The sequence below is a fragment of the Vitis riparia genome, chromosome 14, assembly GCF_004353265.1.
Source record: "Vitis riparia cultivar Riparia Gloire de Montpellier isolate 1030 chromosome 14, EGFV_Vit.rip_1.0, whole genome shotgun sequence".
In the NCBI taxonomy this organism is placed as follows: Eukaryota; Viridiplantae; Streptophyta; class Magnoliopsida; order Vitales; family Vitaceae; genus Vitis; species Vitis riparia.
The window spans coordinates 10,470,126-10,489,454 of NC_048444.1; the positions used below are offsets into that span (position 1 = coordinate 10,470,126).

Sequence of the window (19,329 nt, forward strand, 5' to 3'; positions counted from 1 at the left end):
GTGAAGTATAACTCATTGTGAGGTATAGTAAGCTTCCTATCATACTCCTATAAAGCTTTTGCTTAACATATTTTCCAAATGCATCCTTGCTAAACTTAGTGGTAGTGCTCATAAGTGTCCTAAAGTGTTTGGTGGATTCTAAACCGAATTTCTTAACTCCTTAACATATTTAGATTGAGAAAGAAAGATTCCATCTTTTAATTATCTAATCTGCAATCCTAGGAAGAAGATTAATTCACCTACCATGCTCATTTCGAATTTGGTCTTCATTTCCTTGTCAAAACTAAGGGCAAGGTCACTAAATGTGGCTCCAAAAACAATATCATAAACATAAATTTATGCCACTAACAACTCATCTTTGGACTTATAAATAAACAAGGTTTTGTCAACTCCCATTCTCTCAAACTTTTTCTCCAAAAGATAGGTTGTGAACCTATCATACCAAACTCCAAGAGGCAACTTTAATCCATAAAGTGCTTTCTTTAACCTATAGACATGATTGGGGAATTTCGAATCCTTGAAACCCTTAGGTTGTTCTACATAAACCTTTTCACTCATAATCTCATTTAGAAAAGCACTTTGACATCCATTTGGTAAAACTTTATCCTTGAGGAGCATGCTATTGCCAAAAATATCCTTATTGATTCTGATCTAGCTACAAGTGCAAATATTCTTTCATTATCAATCGCCTCTATCTATGAGTATCCTTGGGTAACTAATCTTGCTTTTTTTCTCACAATGACCCCATTTTCACCTTGTTTGTTCTTGAAAATCCATTTTGTACCTATGACATGCTTATCTTTAGGCTTAGGGACTAAATATCATGCATCATTCCTATTGAATTGACTTTACTTTTCCTAGAGTACGATAATCTAAGACTCATCACCCAAAGCTTCCTCCACATTCTTTGGCTCCAATTGGGAGGTGTAGCAAACAAAACTCATCTTATTTAATCCTGATTGTCTCCTTCTAACCACATGTTCATTTATATTACCCATAACATTTGAAATTGAGTGATTCTTGGGTGTTATGGATCTATGCTTATTTCTCATTTATTCATAAGTGTCAACTAGATGTACAGTTTCATCCTTGTTGGGATTAATGACTCTTTCAAGGATATTGTTAGGGTTATCATTTGTGATCTCCACATCTTTAGGGTTATCCCCAATTAATTTCTCTGTTAAAATTTGACTCTTAATTATATCTTGATCATATCCAGTGTCATTTATAATTGTATTAGAGGATTCCTTAATAATTTGTGAATTTTGATTATACAACTATAAGCTTTAGTACAAGTAGAATAGCCTAGTAAAATACCTAGATCAAATTTTGCAACAAACTTGCCTATGTTCTTCCCATCTCTGAGTATATAACATTCACTGCCAAAAGTCCTAAAATACTTAAGGTTAGGTTTTCTTGTAGTCCATAATTCATAAGTTGTCTTTTTTTATTTCAAGTCTCAAAAAAATCCCATTAGTTGTGTATCATGTTGTATTAATCGCTTCTACCTAAAATTGTAGAATGACATTATGCATATGAATCATCACCTTAGTCATTTCTTGTAACACTCTATTCTTTCTTTCAAGCACTCCATTTTGTTGAGGAATTCTAGGGGTTGAAAACTCATGTTTAATACCTTTTGATTCTCAAAAAAGGTCAATATCCACATTATCAAACTCTTTTCCCTTAACACACTTAATTCTTACAATTGGATGACCTATCTCCACTTGTATTCTTTTGAATAAAGACTTCAAGTGCTCTATGGTCTCTAATCTCTCTAAGAAAACTCACAAATGAGTATCTAAAAAAATCATCCACAACAACTAGGACATATCTATTACCACTTCTAGTACTCTTAATACACTTTGGTCCTATAAGATCCATGTGAAAAAAGGTCTAAAGGTTTAGTGATCCTAATTTTCTTAGCCTTTTTGTGAGAACTTTTAGTTTGTTTACCTTTCATGCACTCACCACAAATGGGTTTAGGTTTACCACTTAGTTTAGGGATACCTCTAACTTTTCACTATTCACTAAGTGCATAAGGTCCCTATAGTTTATGTGACCTAATGTTCTATGTCAGAGTTTAGTAAGATCTAGCTTTGCCCTACTACACACAAGAGGTGTTCTAAAGTTAGAATTTATTGACCACCCTATATCCTGTGATAATGACTTTTCTTTCTTTATTGATTACCCCACATAAGTCTCGACAAAAGTTCACCCTATGGTCTTTGTCACAGATCTTACTAATACTTAGGAGGTTTTCCTTGAATCCATCTACATAGAGAACTCCATCTAACTTAGGACAACCAATGATAGATATATTTCTCTTGCCTTTCACATGAGCTAAGCTTTCATCCTTAAAAGTAATTGTTCCACCATTATAGTCCTCAAGAGAAGTGAAAAAGGTCTTGTCTTCTGTCATGTGTCTAGAGCAACCATTATCAAAGCACCACTCATTGGAAGATTTGGCTTTAAATGCAATGAAGATAACTTGACATTTAGGCCTATTTTTTCTCATCCAAACTTGTTTAATCCTAGGTGGTGACGTAAAGGAGCTTGGTTGAATTCTAAGCTTCTAATTAGTTTGATCGTTTTCTCATTTTTCAATATATTATTTCTAAGGGAATTAAAATCATTCATTAGCCTACTCATTTGAGATTCAAATCTCTCTAGGAACTTAGTGTAGCATCTAAACTGAGTGTGTCCAGTTTTTTTTCCAATGTGTGCATGGTGATGGATTTTTAGGAGATGATGTTTGGTTAGGGATTTCATTTTTACCTTCACAAACATAGTTTCTCCACTAGTGGGAGTTTCATCTTTATTGACATATCCCAAACCTCTTTTATCACTATGGGTTTTACATTTATCAAGTATTTCATTAAGCATTTTAGTTCCAAGGTGAAAATTTTCATTCATAGAGGAAAAAGGCTTATTGCTCTTTATCTCTTGAGTGAGATCATTATTCTTCTCAAGGAGAGAATGATGTTTAGAATGAAGAAATCTAATATTAAGAAGTGAATTAGTATTTTTTTTCTTTTAACTGATCAATCTTGATTTTACAAGCTTAAAGAATATCATGATCCCTTAGATAGTTCTTAATCAAATTTTCATGCTCAACGATAAGATTATTCAAGAATTCAACCTTTTGATCATTAGTGAGCTCATTATCACTGTCACTTTCACAATCACTATCATTCACTGATTCTATAGATGCAATAAAAGCTAAAAAGTCATTGGGATCACACCTTGCATATTTAGAAGTTGAGGATTCACTCTCTTTAGAATATATGTCGCTCCAAGTAGCCTAGGTTGACTTTTTGGTATCTTTAATTAGGACTAGGATAATTAGCAGCAAAATTTCTCAGGCCACCATAGTTTAAGTATTCGATTTTCTTATTTTTGGAGGAACCTTTTCCTTTTTCATTAAAAGACTTTTCAGGTCTTTGTCCTTTTCCAAATTCTTGATTCTTATAGAATTTTGTATTAAATTTCATAATCTTTTTTATTTTTTTAGCCATATAATCCATTTCATCTTTTGTTGTGTTATATGACATTTTAGTATTTTTTTCCTTCATTCTCAAAAACTTTGAATGTAGAATTCTTTTACTTTTGAGAATTTGAAAGGCCCATCTCATATGTTTATATGAAGCCCACAAGTTCATCAATTCTCATCAAATCAATGTCTTTGCTTTCCTCTATGGTAGTAACTTTAGGCCTAAATCTCTCTGGAATAGATCTTAATATTTTTCTAACAACTTTAGAATCAGGAATAGGTTCTCCAAAGTTAAAGGAATAGTCAACAATATCACTTAATTTAGAATAGAATGAAGAAAATTTTTTATTTCAAACATCCTAATATTCTCAAATTTAGTGGTAAGCAATTGCAATTTATAGATCTTTATAGTAAACGTACCTTCATGAGTAACTTTGAGTATCTCTTATGCTTCCTTTGCACGTTTACAATTTGATATCTTGTGAAGATGAAAAAAACCATAAGGTCTAAGACTACTAATCTAAATCCACTATATGAGATCAAGTTACACAGATTTACTTGGCCCTTAAAGACTTGCTCTCTAGTATCTACAACTTGATCTAGTCTGCGATGCAATAACCTCTGATTGCTCCAATGAATACACTTCAGTCTTACTGAAGAGATGAAGGTCTTCAACCTAAGATTCAAAGATCAAATCCTTAAACGAAAGATTAGGAATGGTGTGGCACATTAGGTTTTCTCTCTAAGAAAATCTCTCTAAATAATATGTGATTTCTTAATGATCTCCTAGTTAAACTCCACTCCTCAAAGGATTATAATGGGGTATATATAGGTAAAAAGCCTAAAGAGTTTTGCTTTTGGAAGAGTCTTAAATTGAATTTGCATGAAAAAATATCGGCATAATTAGTATGACTACTTGAGCCAACTAACCCACCTTTTAAGTGCCTTAGGCGCTTAAGTGGTCCTTAGCGCCTAAGCACTTCAAGTCACTTGAACGGTGCTATCTTCTTCAAAAAGTTAATTTTAGATCTTTTTAAGTTTAAAACAAAACTAATTATCTTTATAGGTTTTAAGAACCTAACTTGCCACAAGTCAAACCTTTTTAGACATACCTGTGACTTCCTCCTGATTGGACAACCAACAGCCCTTGATCTTCAATGGAGGGCATGACACTATCTAAAAAGACTTCTATGTCCAAACATTAAAGGGAACAAAATATCCAACAAACAATCAAGACTCAATATCCTAACACACCTTACCTTCTAGACAAGATTCACAGACTAGAAGATTTTTTAGAATCATAAAAGGTAATATGCCAAACTTGACTAGTCTTTAGATCTTGTTTAGATTAGTATAACCTAGGCATAAGTGTCAAAGCTGTGTTTGATTAGTGCTAGGTTCTTTTCGTTTCTATAAGATGTGATAATTCTCATTACCTGACAAAATAGATAATGGGTCATACTATAAAAATTGTTAACTAATGACTAATGATCCTAATCATATAAACAAATTATCCAATTTAATAGAAACCTATTTGATAAAACAAAGGCTATGAATTAATTAAGGAAAATACCCAAAAGGGGGGGTGAATTGGGTTTTTCAAAATTTTTTTCCACACAATAATATATGCACAAAACAAATAAAGGAAAGAGATAAGGTTAGAGAATTCAAACTCGGGTTTATAGTGGTTCGGCCCTTCCTTGCCTACGTCCACTCTCCTCAACCTCCTAACCGAGTGAGGGTTCCACTAACTTGATGCTTCAATCAAGCTTTCAATCGTCTTACACTTGGATTCCGGCTCCAATGGGCTCTTACACAATCACTTCAAGATTTGAACCACTTGAAGGCTTTCACACTTAGTTTATACAAGGATGAAACTCTCAACCTAGCTCAAGGATGGCTCAAGTTACAAGAGAAAGCTAGGATGAATTGTAAGAGTGCACTAAGAATATGCAATTGATGGTTTGATGCACTTAGAAAGAAATGGAGAGCTTTTTGATCAAGAACATGTAAGTAGGCTTTGAATGCAATAGTTCTCTTAGTCATAAATGAAGAGGAGCTCTCAATTTATAGGTTTCTAAGCTCGGGAGACAAAAACAGCAGAAAAGTAGCCTCGACCGGACGAGCAAAGGGTCGACCGGATCACTAGCCGTTGGTGCAATTAATGCATGGCAGGTTACCGTTGCCTCGACCGGACCTCGACCGGGAAGAACAAGCTACTGGGAGAGAGAGAAAATTTTTCTACTCCCTCGACCGGACCTCGACCGGACAAGGGTAACCGGTCGACCGGTTCCCCAACCGGTTGAGCCGGTTGGCCATAGCCTCGACCGGTTGAGCCTTTTGGCCCCGAAAACCTATCCTTTTTTATTTCTTTCTTTTCCAATACTTAGGCAAGGTCTTTAGGTGAGTTAATATGCCAATTTTGAATCAGTTTGCCTAAGGTATATTTGATAAAACTCGGGTTTTAAAGAAAATCAAGTTTTAGAGAATAAACCGAGTTTTCTAAGATGCATGAAAAGGTATGAACATCCTAAGTGCACTCATGCTATCATCTTACATTCATTTCCTATGATTACAAGTCTTCCAAATGATCTCGATCCCGTATTCGTTTGGTCCTTGATGAATTTTTGAGATTAAGCCTGAGATTCTTAATAGTTTAAAACAATTAGTCACTTAACCATGGTTTGTTATCATCAAAACCTGATTAGGAGAACCCTTGGGCTAACACTATTTATTATAAAAATAAAAATAAAAAACCATTTAATAATTTAGTTTACATAAGCTTGGAACCAAAATCAAATTCTTCCTAGACTCGAGAACATAAAGACCATTGTAATTCTAAAAGACAGCTATCATCTAAGATAAGGGTAATATTTCCCATACATGCACAACAATTCTTGCTTCAAAAGCTAATGTCAAGTACATATCTCTATCATTCAGGCTTTTTCTCAGGTGAAACCCATGTAAAGAATTATAAACATGGTCAGTGGCCCCAAAATCTATCCACTAAGAATTAGTGGAATTCACCACTAAATATGATTCAACTAAAAGTGAATGATGCATACTTGAATGTCTTTTTAGGAAAACTGGGTGCTCCTTTTTTATGTGGCCTTTTTTTCCATAAAAGAAGCACTTACCTTGTTTTTTGCTCTTATTTTCTTTCCACTTACCCTTGAACTTTTCCTTCTGCTTAGTGAACTCTATAGTGTTCTTTTCTTCTTACTAGAAGAACTTGAGGAACCCTTGACTATTATATGAATGTCCCTTTGGTCTTTGAGAATTCCCTCAATCTTTTGGAGTTTTTTCATTAGTTTAGTTAAGCTCATCACCATCTTATTCATACAACAGTTTAGCTTGAACTACTTGAAAGAATCTGACAAGGTCTCTAAAACCATGTCAACCTAGGTTTCTCCACTGATCTCAACTCTATGGATCTCTATCTCATTAAAAAGTCGGATCATATGATTTCTAATGACAGTTTCTTTTGATATCTTAACATTCGTAATAGTCTTAAGGGTTGTTTGTTTAGTTTACCTACCCTTGCCACCAAATATCTCATGGAGATTGGTAAGAATATCACAATTGTTAGCATAAACACATGCTAATGTTGTAACATGTTATCCAAAGATCAAAGTATGATATACTTGGTTTTCTAATCTACCTTTTGTGGACTATGATATGTTTCAGTCTCCTCCTCAATGGAATGTTCATTAGGGGGAGATGGAGCTAATTCCTAAGTTACACGCTTTAGCTTCTTTGAAGTGAGTATTCTTTTTCAATCTACATAGTTTGGTCCGGTCAATTTATTAATAATAAGTGATTACTATTCAAAAAATACATAATTTGGATGATAAATATGAGATATGTTACATCTTTTTATAATAATCATGTCATTTTTACTCAATTGGCATGTTGGTACTCTTGCAATTTTACTAATAAATCTTTTGAATTGTGAGGTGATTTTTAAGGATAAATTAAAGTGAATTTAATAAGAGTACATGAAGTAGCATTCTTGTGGGGGAAAAAAAAAGGAAATGAGAATGTTTGAAAAATGAGCCATTCAAAGGAAAATGAATTGTTAGAGTGGAAATCGTCTTGATAAGAATGCATATGTTTAAGTGATTTTAGCATGCAATTTTCACATGAAAGAAGCCAAGTTTACATATAGCCATGTGAACTAGATCAACAAGGGTTCATTTATAAAGAGCTTTGTGGTTGAATTTGTCATGTTATATGAAATTTGCATTGCCATGCCAAATACAAAATCAAAGATGAGTTCAAACAGGGCATTTTTGCATGAGACAAGAGGTGATCTCACATGGTCTTATGTTTTTAATGAAAATTTTCACATTGAGAAGGCGAAGTTCACATGCCCATGCCAACATGACCAAAAAAAAAATGCATGATGTAAATTTTTGGAAGCTATTTGGCATAGTTCTTATCAATTTCGCATACCCATGTGAAACAAGATGCTCTTATGCTAGATTTTATTATAACTCAAATTCTAACCTTTGATTTTAAATTAAAGTTCTAGATGCTCTTTAAGATGTTGTCATGTATCCATTTGACCATGGAGTTATAAATAGGAGTTAGAGTTTTCATTTACGAATTTTGGATCTTTTAATCAATTTTAGTTGTTTTGTATTGAAGATTTTCTTATCAAATACAACTTGCTTTTATTTTCTCACTAGCTAAACACATATTGGGAGGTCAAATCTCCAAACATAAGTAGCTAAATCTCATTTTTCTCAGAGAAATGAGGATCTAGAAGCGAGATTTATGGTGATTTAGGAAATTGAATCTTGAATTGCCAAGGTATTTTAATCCAATTAATTGATTAATTGAATTTTGAGGATTTTTCTTGAAATTATCTTAAATGACTATTAAATGGAAACTAGGTAGATTCATTAAATTTTTAAATCTTGATTTAATGAGATTGAATAGTTACATTGTATGAATAAGTGGAAGATGATTTTAGATGAATTTAATTGATATTTTGGATTAAATTACCTAATTAGAAGAGAAATTAGATCTAGACTAAAAACTAAATCAAAAATCAGTTTAGATGAAAATGTATATTTTCAATCTAACAAGACTAATCAAACAAAAGAATGAATGTTCCAAAGATTTTCACAATCCGCTGTCAAATTCTAAGAAAGAGAGCATTATAAAATCTAAATTTAAGATCAATGTCAATTTGTGATCAAATTGAATCTTAAGACCAATATTGCATCCAAAACTTAAAATTTTCCTTTTTAAAACAAATTCCTAAAACCACTAAGTACATGAAATTAAGTACCAATTGAAAGTTTGGTTTTTTAACCCTTCTTACTCTTTGTTACTTTGTTTACGAAAAATATAACGATAGGGAAAAAACTAGGATAACTAATGATCATGAGTTACAAAAAATCACTAATATTATATAATAATATATCATATCATTCCCTAAGATAACTTACAAGGATAGGTGATGGTTAATTTTGATTTTCAATTTTATTTAATCAAAAGTCTATATTCATCTTGTTAGAGTTAACCCTTAGACTCATTAATAGTAGGAAAAATTATAGTAACTAGTTATCAAGGTCTTCCCAGGAACCACTAGTATCTTGATAAGAATCCTTTGTAATTTATCTAAGGCAATCTCACATAGAGTATTTATTCCTATCAATTAAATCTTGAAAGCATAAAGAAAACCATAACTTTACCATGCTTTTGCTACTCTTCTTTGGATTATTCACCTTCATGTTAGCATCTTTAAAGCAATCAAGCTAGCCAAACATGGTGGATGATTTCTCCTTATAAACCATGTTTGGTTGCCAAGAAAATAAAATAGAAAGATGGAAAATAAAATAAAATAAAACTTAAAAACCTAATTGAAGAAATTCAAGAAGAGAGATCAATTTCCCTTTCTTCATTTCTCCTTCCAAATCAAGAATTACCTAGAAAACGTAAAAGTTAAGTTTTTATAGTTTCAAGAAAAACTCAAGGCATATTTCTATTGACCACTTATTTTACAAATAATTACCTAAAAATAACTAAAATAATAATAAAATCATGATTTCCAATTATATGGGGCCCACTTAGGGTGGTACAGTGCCTAAGATACAATTCTCAAGGTAGAGGAGATGAAACATCAAAGTGGCATTGTGTAATTTCAAAATTGGGGTCATTTAAAAATCATAAGTTGAATTTTGAAATGGTCCTTCAACTCTATCCAATTTTCTTCAAATGGTCATAATTTCTTCGTTTCAATTCAATTTATATATCATTTGAAGTAGTAGAATCCTGACTTCTTGTGCTTTGAAACGATATGTAGATTCTCAAAAATTGACCTTGGGATATGCTTCATATTATACCCAAATTCAAGGTATATGCTATCGCCGGATTTTGAGTTCCAAATTTTGATGTGAACTTGATTGCATTTGCTTTAAACCTCCTTCATTATGCTTGTTTGCTCTCTATCTCACTCTATAATATATGTTTCTAGTATTTCATGCCTATGACTTGCTTATCATGCCCTTGCTTGGACTTTTCATGGTTCATAAGTCTCGAGTCTCTCAATAATGCATGTTTAACCCCTTCTACTTCCTTGTTTGATAATGACTTTTGCACTTATCATTTTTTTTTCATCTCTTAAACTTGGAATTAAGCTCAAAATAGAAATTAGATCCATAACTAAGCTCTTAGCATTAATTTGAGTTATATTAGGTTATTTGAGCTTTTTATAATGCATAAGTCATATTATAAATGTGTTATTGGAACACGTATTTTGGCTCCAATCAACTAATGATGAGGTCTTCAGTGGTTTTAACCTATGCTCGAGACTAACCTTTAAGATGATAATATATTTCCTATGGATTGAGTCATTGTTGATTAATGAAAATGGCAACAAATATTCTCAAGATAGGCATGATGATATCTTATGGTTTTGAGGCAATGTGTCTTCTTAGGTGATCATAAGAATATGTGACTAGGAAATCTATGGTTGTAGTAATTCCTTAATTGGAATTTGACATATGCTCTTAAAGAGATGGACTATGTCAATTGATGATATAATAGGAAAATGTGAGACTTAAGGATTAGAGACAGTTTCTACTCAAACTCATATTTCTTGGTGATACATTTATTGAAGAATGTTTAGGACGTTTTAGTATAAACATAAGATTGCACAAGAACTTATGAACAATCTTTGTGGATTAGGCTAATTAATTAATTAGGATCTACTAGATTAAGTGACCAAAACCTAAGATGGACTAAAATCACTTAAAGGAAGTTGATATAAACCCTCTTAAGGGTTTAAAGCTTCATACTTTTTGCCATTCGATCTTCTAGAGAGGAGAACTGTTCCCTCCATTCCCTTTAAAGAGGATTCCACCTCCTCAGGTGCCAAGATCCAAGAAAGAGAGCCTTTGGGTAGGAGATATGTTGGTCTTTGAGATCCACAACATCTCTTCATCAACTGGAATCTATTTGGAAATATTCGTATCACAAGTATTGTCACTCATCTCTAAATCTAAAGTTTTTAAATGTTTTTTTTGCTTCTATTGCATGGATCTAAAGAAACCTATGATAGATCTTGCATGCGCCTATGATCTAATTATTATCCCAACACTACCACCATGATAATCAATAAGTAAAAAAGAAAAATTCAAAGGTAAAAATGAGAAAAATTGTGGTAAAGCTTTATTAACTTATTGTGTTGATTATATGAGTATAAATACAAGAATTACAACAACTAATATTATGGAGTGAAAAATAATTCAAAGTTAATGACTTTATCGAAGAGAATTTCTCTATGATTGTGGAAGGAAGAGTAAATGTTGGTAGTCATTCTAGAGAATAACTTTATGATTCTATAGGATTGAATAACATAAGTCAATACTTTACATTCTATCGAATGTATTTCCTTAACACAAAATATGTCTTGTATTAAATCCTAGCTTCTATCTTTGACATCGTGCAAGTATAAATGAATGTGGTTGCCATGTTATGCAGATATTTTTTTTTCAATTTAAGGCAACCACATTAAAATTGTTCTTGTCATGGCAAGATAATTACTTGATAAGATGAGTTATTAAGGTGATCTATAGATTGAAGAAGACAAATTAAGGGCCTGTTTGGAGGTATTTTTAAAAATTGTTTTTAAAATAGAGAACAAAAAACGGTTTTTTTAGAATTTTTTAAAAATTAGAGTGTTTGGCAAGATGTTTTAAAAAATGAATTTTTTTTAAAAAAAAAAAAAAAAAACCAAGAAGCTTGTTTGAATGAAATAATTTGTGTTGGTTTTTTAAGACAATGTATTACTTTTATTTTATAAAAATTTTATAAAATCAATATGAGTTAAAGATAAATAATTTTATTTAATTATGAAACAACTTTTTTTTATTGTAGTGAAACAAAAATTTCTATAAGATAAAATTGATTTTAAAATTCATTTTTAATACAATTCAAATAAGCACTTTATTTTTTTATTATTATTATTTTTTTGTTTGATCATGATTTCTTATGCTTCTTCTTCTTCTTTTTTTTTTTTTTTTAAGTTAAAGAATCAAAATAATTTTTTTAATGTTTTATAAAATTAAGGATATTTTGTAAGTTATTTTTATAAAAGGATTTTAAAAATAAAAAAGCAAGAAGACTTGTTTGGATAAATTGTTTTTTTTTCTAAAAAAAAAAAAATTGTTTTGATTTTGTAAAAATATTTTAAATTCAATTTATATAATATTAATTAATTAAATTTAATTGAAGCCTTATTGAAAATGAAAATAAATTTTTAATTATAAATAAAAAAAAATATATAGTTTTTAGTAAAAACATAAATATTAATATTATAATAAAATCCTAAATTATATATTTAATAGAAAATACACTATTTTATTATATGTTAGAAAAATAATATTTTATTATATTCATAAATTTATGGTATGAATGAGGTTATTATTTAATTTTTTAAATTATTTTTTAAAAATTTATAAACATATTAACAAATTCAGCACATTAAGTCTTGTTTAATTTGGAGTTAATTTGCCTAGCGAAAAAATAAATAAATAAATAACAGTTCTATGTACAAGATAAATAACAGTATATGTGTTTTTTTTATTATTTTTAAAAACCGTTGAAAACAACTTTTACTTGTTCTCTAGAAGTTGTTTTCTATTTCACTTTGTTTTTAAAAACTGGAAACAAATAATAATGACCAAACAATGTTATGAATTTTTAAAAGCTGTTTTCTATTTTTTAAAACAGAAAACGGTTTTTAAAAACTCCACCAAACGAACTCTAAAAATTGAAATAAAATTAGAAAACAATTTTTAAAAATTCCACCAAATAGGTTCCAAAAATTGAAATACTGGAATTAGAGGCTGGCATTCCATTTGTGGATAGCCTTTCTAGCAATACTTGTACCAGCATTGACACACATGATGATGGGGACTCTTTTCCTTGTTATGAACTGTGAAATTATGCTTGTACCTTCAGTTGAATTTTCAAAAGTCTTATATATCTTTGAATTCCTCTTTGTTAGGAAGTATTGAATTGGCAGAAGACATCTTGGTTCGTTTAGGTGGTTTTAGTTCATAGCCAACCCCAGATCAAATCAAGTTGATTGATTTTGATTAAATTACAGCCAATTATAACCAATTTAGTTATTGAATAAGAAGATGATGAGAGAGATGAGTAGTATTAGGGTTAAAAAAACAAATAAAAAGGGGAAACTTATTACTGCAACTTCAATAAAAGGCTATTGTTTTCCAGTTTAGTTAAAAGAAGCCTTATTTTCATAAGAAGTTATTTAACAATACAGAGAGATAGAGAGAGCTATGTCCATGAGGACAATGATCATGGCTCGGCATATATAGACTTACATCATCAGAACTCCTACTTAGGGGCAAATAAAGAGCTATGTCCATGCATGAGGACTATGATCAAAGCACAACATGTATATTTATACCATCAGGACACCAACTTAACTGTAAATATATAAAATCCAACTTAGCAGTTGGGAAATTGAACACCACAGGTACTAGCAATTTTCTTGGCCTTGGCTGAGTTAACATACTGACTGAAATTTGGGTCCTTGAGGTACCCACATAGGCATGGCTTCTGCTCCTTCAGCTTACTGCAGCACGTGCTTGATGGGGGTGATGATGAGGTGAATGCAGCCAAGCAAGGGCTCAGCTCCTGAGGGCTGCATGTCACTCCCTTTGTCAGGTGCGCTTCACTCAGGAGCACCACCATTATCACACATAATGCAGCGTAAGGTATCTTCATCTTGAACCACACAACACTACCCTCACAGAGACAAGATTTTTAGTGATGAACTTGGCCAAGGTTGCCTGCCGAATTTATAGATGAGGTGACTGAAGAGATGAGAATAACAAATTGTTAGGTGTCTAAAATGTAAATGCACGGGTCAATCCTGTCATCTTCACAATTTTGACGTAAACCCACTGGAATTAACAGCTGTCTACCTCAGACAAACGTATCATCTTTGTTAGGAAGTATTGAATTGGCAGAAGACATCTTGGTTCGTTTAGGTGGTTTTAGTTCATAGCCAACCCCAGATCAAATCAAGTTGATTGGTTTTGATTAAATTATAACCAATTTAGTTATTGAATAAGAAGATGATGAAAGAGATGAGTAGTATTAGGGTTAAAAAAAACAAATAAAAAGGGGAAACTTATTATTTTGATTCTGATAGAAAAAAGTTGCACCCGAGATCTAAATCCATAATTTGGCCAAAAAAAAAATTAAAAATGAGAAGAAAAACATATTAAATCAGTTGGATTTGATTGGATCCTTTAGGATTGATCAGTATGGTGGATATTTTTCCCACCCACCAAGGTAACCATCCTTGATGAAAGTGTTTTGATGCAACCCTTTCTTCGGTAGTCGAGTGCAAACAACCGCATTGAAATGCAAATGGAAAAGGATCATTTCACTGATGAGTTCAAGCCGAATCATGTTTATTGGATAATTCAGATTGATTTGCATGTGTTGTGCCCCACTGATTTCAAGTCATTTTACCATTGAAACTGTTCCTTCCCGTTTCCCATGTCAGTTGAACGGGAAAATTCTCCAATTTGCCATTTTCCTTCCTTCCCAATTATTGCTCTTCTTTTGACTCCATTTTTCTGTTTGTATGTTATTTCTAATACATCTGCTGTAACTGCAATACATGGGTTAGCCTCAGTGTCACAACAAGTAATTAAATGTGATATTCTCCCGCCAACCACCGGTTGCTCCAACTCTTCTTTTCCTTTTGTATTCCTAAGACACGACACTCATGTACATTAAATGCTTCGAAATTTCTAGTTCACTCTTCTTAATCAATCCTAAAGAATGCTACTCTGCTTGACAATGATGTGTAATTATTGAATAATGCACGCCCGAGTTCATAGCCATGTTCTTCAAAACCACAAGGCACAGAAGCCTGAGAAACAAATGAAAAAAAAAAAGAAAAAAAAAAGGAGAAAGCTAAAGATCATTACAGCCAACCTAACCATAGGTCGGGGTCCAATAGGTCTCTGACAAATTACGGAAGTTGGAAAACGTTAATAATCACTATAATTATAGAGCTCAATAACTGAAGTCAACAATGTTCCCTCAAGAAGAAAGATCTACAGTCGCCTACCTAAAGAAACTGGGGCAGAAATCCTCACAACCACACACGTACAACATGCTCACATTTATTCTTCTGAACGAGACTTGAACGAACTGCATACATTGAATCCCGAACTTAAGGGGACAGCCCTTTTATTTCTGCAGAAAAATAGACATATAAGTCAACAGTGGTAGATTAGAATGATAAATGTTAACTCATACTGCATTAGCCGCATGGAAATCGAAGTTTGTTTGAACACTGACAAGAGTGTCAGCGTTCTTGAATTCAGAATTTATTTGGAAGTGACTTTTAAATGGTTAAAAGGGTTGTATGCACAAATTTCATAAATTTTTATCCTGTAAAAATTAGTAAAAACAAAATAAGAAAATAATACCAATAAAATATTTATTAAAATTAAAATATAGTGTAGGTACAATCTAAAAAAAAAATAATAGTCTTTCCAAAATAATATTTTCCCTTTAATTATTTTGCCTTTATCACATTTTGAAAGACGATTATGACGTTTTTTTTATTTCGAAGATCAATTGAGGACCACAAGTGGCTTATTCTCAAATGATCTTGTTGTCCTACTTTGGAAGACGACGTTTACCAAACTTGTAGGGAGATTCGATGAAGCTTTTTTTTTTTTTTTTTTGAAACCCCTTCTCCCGTACGAAGTTACCTTAAGATTTTCCTTTCTAGATTTTTCTGATTTCTTAATCTCCTCCCTTCTAAATAGAAGACACCTCTATTTATAGGTGAAAATAGGGAATTTGAATTTCAAATTCTAGAATTTTAGTTGTTTAATTCAAGGCATTTAGTTCCTTGATAGGTTTTACTAATAAGATAATAATAATAATTCTTCTTATTATTATTATCCTTTTTATAGTTGGAGATTAGGAAAACTTATCCATAAGAGGAATTTTTTTTTATCTTATTCATTTTGAAGATCAAATTAGTGGTAATTTAATCCATCAATTTTTTTATGTTTACAAATGCCCCTACTTCAAGATGCATCATGTACATGCATTGTCATGTGGATGGGGTAAGTCTTAAAGTAATTTTTTTTAAAGAAATATTTTAATAGGAAGTTTCCTATTTTTTTTAAAAAAAATACTTCTTTCCTACTTTTTTTTTTTAAACTCCACTTCGTTTTCCTACTTGCTTTACACTTTGAATCCTCTTCCAATTCGTTTTCTTTCTTACCTTATACTTTCAGACCTCTTCCAATTTGTTATTCTTATATACACTTTTTTTTTATATATATAAAGGGGACAATAGTTGAAAAACTTGACTTGAATCTTATTAGAGACCTCTTTTGATCTTTGGGTGTTTTTCAATCCAATTTGAGAAATTCGACTTGAATTCACCACTAGAAATCTTCACCTTTTCAAACTTGTAAGTGTTTCTTTTTAATATATATATATATATATATATATATATATATATTATATATGGAGCTTGGTGGGATGGAGCCACAATGTTGGTGGAGTCGTGAGCCATGATAGTGGCGCAATCGTTCGCATATATATACATATATATTGGTATAAGGATGAAGATTTAATTTATGGACATTTACGTGATCTCCAAAAAAATGAATGAAGATTTTCTTTTGATATATAAAACATGCATGGAAAAAGTCAAACCTTCCATAAGTGATTTCCATACATATTTATATATATGTTGACACGTGTATCCACTTTCCGATTTCCATGTACATACATGTTGACATGTGTTCTCCTTATTCATTCAATTTTTTATTTTTTATTTTTTATTTTTAAGGAAGAAAAAGACTTATCTTTTTCCAACACGGTCGATCTTCATTATTTGCTCTGATTTCTGGTAATTTAATTTAATTAATTAATTACTTAATTTTTAAATTACCTTAATACTTAAAAGGAATCTTTAATAAAATTAAATATCTATAAAAAAAATGAATATTTAAAATTTGACGTCCCTCATTTAATCAAGTCATAGCCCTAATGCAAAACGATATCGTATTTTCGGCACTTATGTGCTAAAGTTTTCACACATGCAAATTGACTTGACTTGAATGTATAGTGGTGTTCAAGTTTTAATATTTAATTAAAACCTGGAATAATATTTGGTATCTATGCAAACAAGTTATAGCCTTGATGCTACGCGGTGTTGTATTTTCGTCACTAATGTGCTAAAGTCTTCACTCATGTAAATTGGCTTGACTTGAATGCATTGTGATATTTCAAAGGAGAAAAAGACCTTCCTTTTTTGAATTCGTGTTGGTCTTCATTATTCGCAAAGGTGAATTTGATTTAAGGTAATTTAATTTAATTTAAATAAATAAATAAATAATTATTTAATTAATTACCTTAATAACTGAGGGGGATTTTTAACAAAATTAAATATCCATAAAAAAAATATGAATATTTAAGATTTGACCCTCATGTAATCAAATCGTAACCCTGACGCAAAGCGGTGTCGTATTTTCGACACTTATGTGCTAAAGTCTTCACCCATGCAAATTTGTTTGACTTGAATGCATAGTGATGTTCAAGTTTTAATATTTGATTAAAACCTGAAATAATACTTGGTATCTATACAAACAAGTTATAGTCCTGATACTACACGGTGTCGTATTTTCGGCACTTATATGCTAAAGTCTTCACTCATGCAAATTGGCTTGATTTGAATGCATTATGATATTTCAAGCGAGAAAAAAACCTTCCTTTTTTGAACAAGCGTTGGCCTCCATTATTTGCAAAGGTGAATTTGATTTTAGGTAATTTAATTTAATTTAAATAAATAAATAAATAAATAAATAAATAAATAATAATTATTTAATTAATTACCTTAATACTTGAGGGGCATTTTTAACAAAATTAAATCTCCATTAAAAAATATGAATATTTAAGATTTGACCCTCATGTAATCAAGTCGTAGCCTTAACGCGAAGCGATGTTGTATTTTCAGCACTTATATACTAAAGTCTTCACACATGTTAATTGACTTGACTTGAATGTATAATGGTATTTAAATTTTAATATTTAATTAAAACCTAAAATAATACTTGTTATCTATGCAAATAAGTTATACCCATGATGCTACACGCCGAGTTCATAGCCATGTTCCTCAAAACCACAAGCCACAGAAGCCTGAGAAAAAAAATGAAAAAAGAACAAAGAGTAAAGGGAAATCGAGCACTGTATTTGGTGCTCACAGTTTTCAAACCAACACAAAACTCAAAAAAAAGAAAAAAAAGAAAGGGGAAGTTGTGTTTTGATGGGGTAATTTGATAAATATATGATTTTTGAAACCCAATTTTATGAAATATGAGAATCAGATTTTAATATGGAAAATAATTTTGCCTTCATGCACTCTGAGCCGGCTCCCTTTTTTGTGCCAAGATTGCCCTTCGGTCTCCATCACCGATCAAAGTCTCCATCACCGATAAAAAAAAAATCGGGGCAGCGGCATCGGCGGCAGCGGCGGAAGAAAAAAAAACCCTGATCCCCAAGAAAATCCATCCCCCATTCGATTTCCGGAAAAATTCATCCTCGTTTGATTTCCGAGAAAATCCACGCAAAACCCCTAGAACAGATCCAGAAAACAGAGTGAGCAAAAAAAAAAGCAATTTTTTTGGTTTTCCTTGGGGGTTTTGCATGGATTTTCTTGGAAATCAAACGAGGATGAATTTCCTGGAAATCGAATGGGGGTCGGACCCTTAGAACAAATCCAGAAAGCACAGGGAGCAAAAAAAAGCCATTTTTTTTGTTTTCCTTGGGGGTTTTGCATGTCTCGGAAATCAAACGAGGGTGAATTTTCTAGGAAATTGAATGGGAGATGGAGACCCTTAGAACAGGTCTAGAAAGCACAGGGAGCAAAAAAAAGCAATTTTTTGGTTTTGGTTGGGGGTTTTGCATGGATTTTCTCGGAAATCAAACGAGGATGAATTTTCCTGGAAATCGAATGGGGGATGGATTTTCTTGGGGATCAAACGGGGATTTTTTTTCTTCCTCCGCCGTCGCCACCGCCCCATTCTTTTTTCATCGGTGATGGAGACCGGAAGGGGAAGGGCAATCTTGGCACAAAAAAGAGGGCCGGCTCAGAGTGCATGAAGGCAAAATTATTTTCCATATTAAAATCCGATTCTCATATTTCATAAAATTGGGTTTCAAAAATCATATATTTATCAAATTACCCCATCAAAACACAAATTCCCCAAAAAGAAAAGAAAAAGCTAAAGATCATTACAGCC

The 19,329-nt window shown here is 31.8% G+C and overlaps 1 protein-coding gene across 1 annotated transcript; it reads right to left on the bottom strand.

Annotated features, from left to right (window-relative positions):
• Window positions 1–13,246: 13,246 nt before the first annotated feature.
• Window positions 13,247–13,812, bottom strand: LOC117929782 (non-specific lipid-transfer protein 2-like). The gene has a single exon (XM_034850188.1). The coding sequence runs from the start codon at window positions 13,760–13,762 to the stop codon at window positions 13,484–13,486; it is 279 nt and encodes a 92-aa protein (XP_034706079.1). The 5' UTR covers window positions 13,763–13,812; the 3' UTR covers window positions 13,247–13,483.
• Window positions 13,813–19,329: the final 5,517 nt, after the last annotated feature.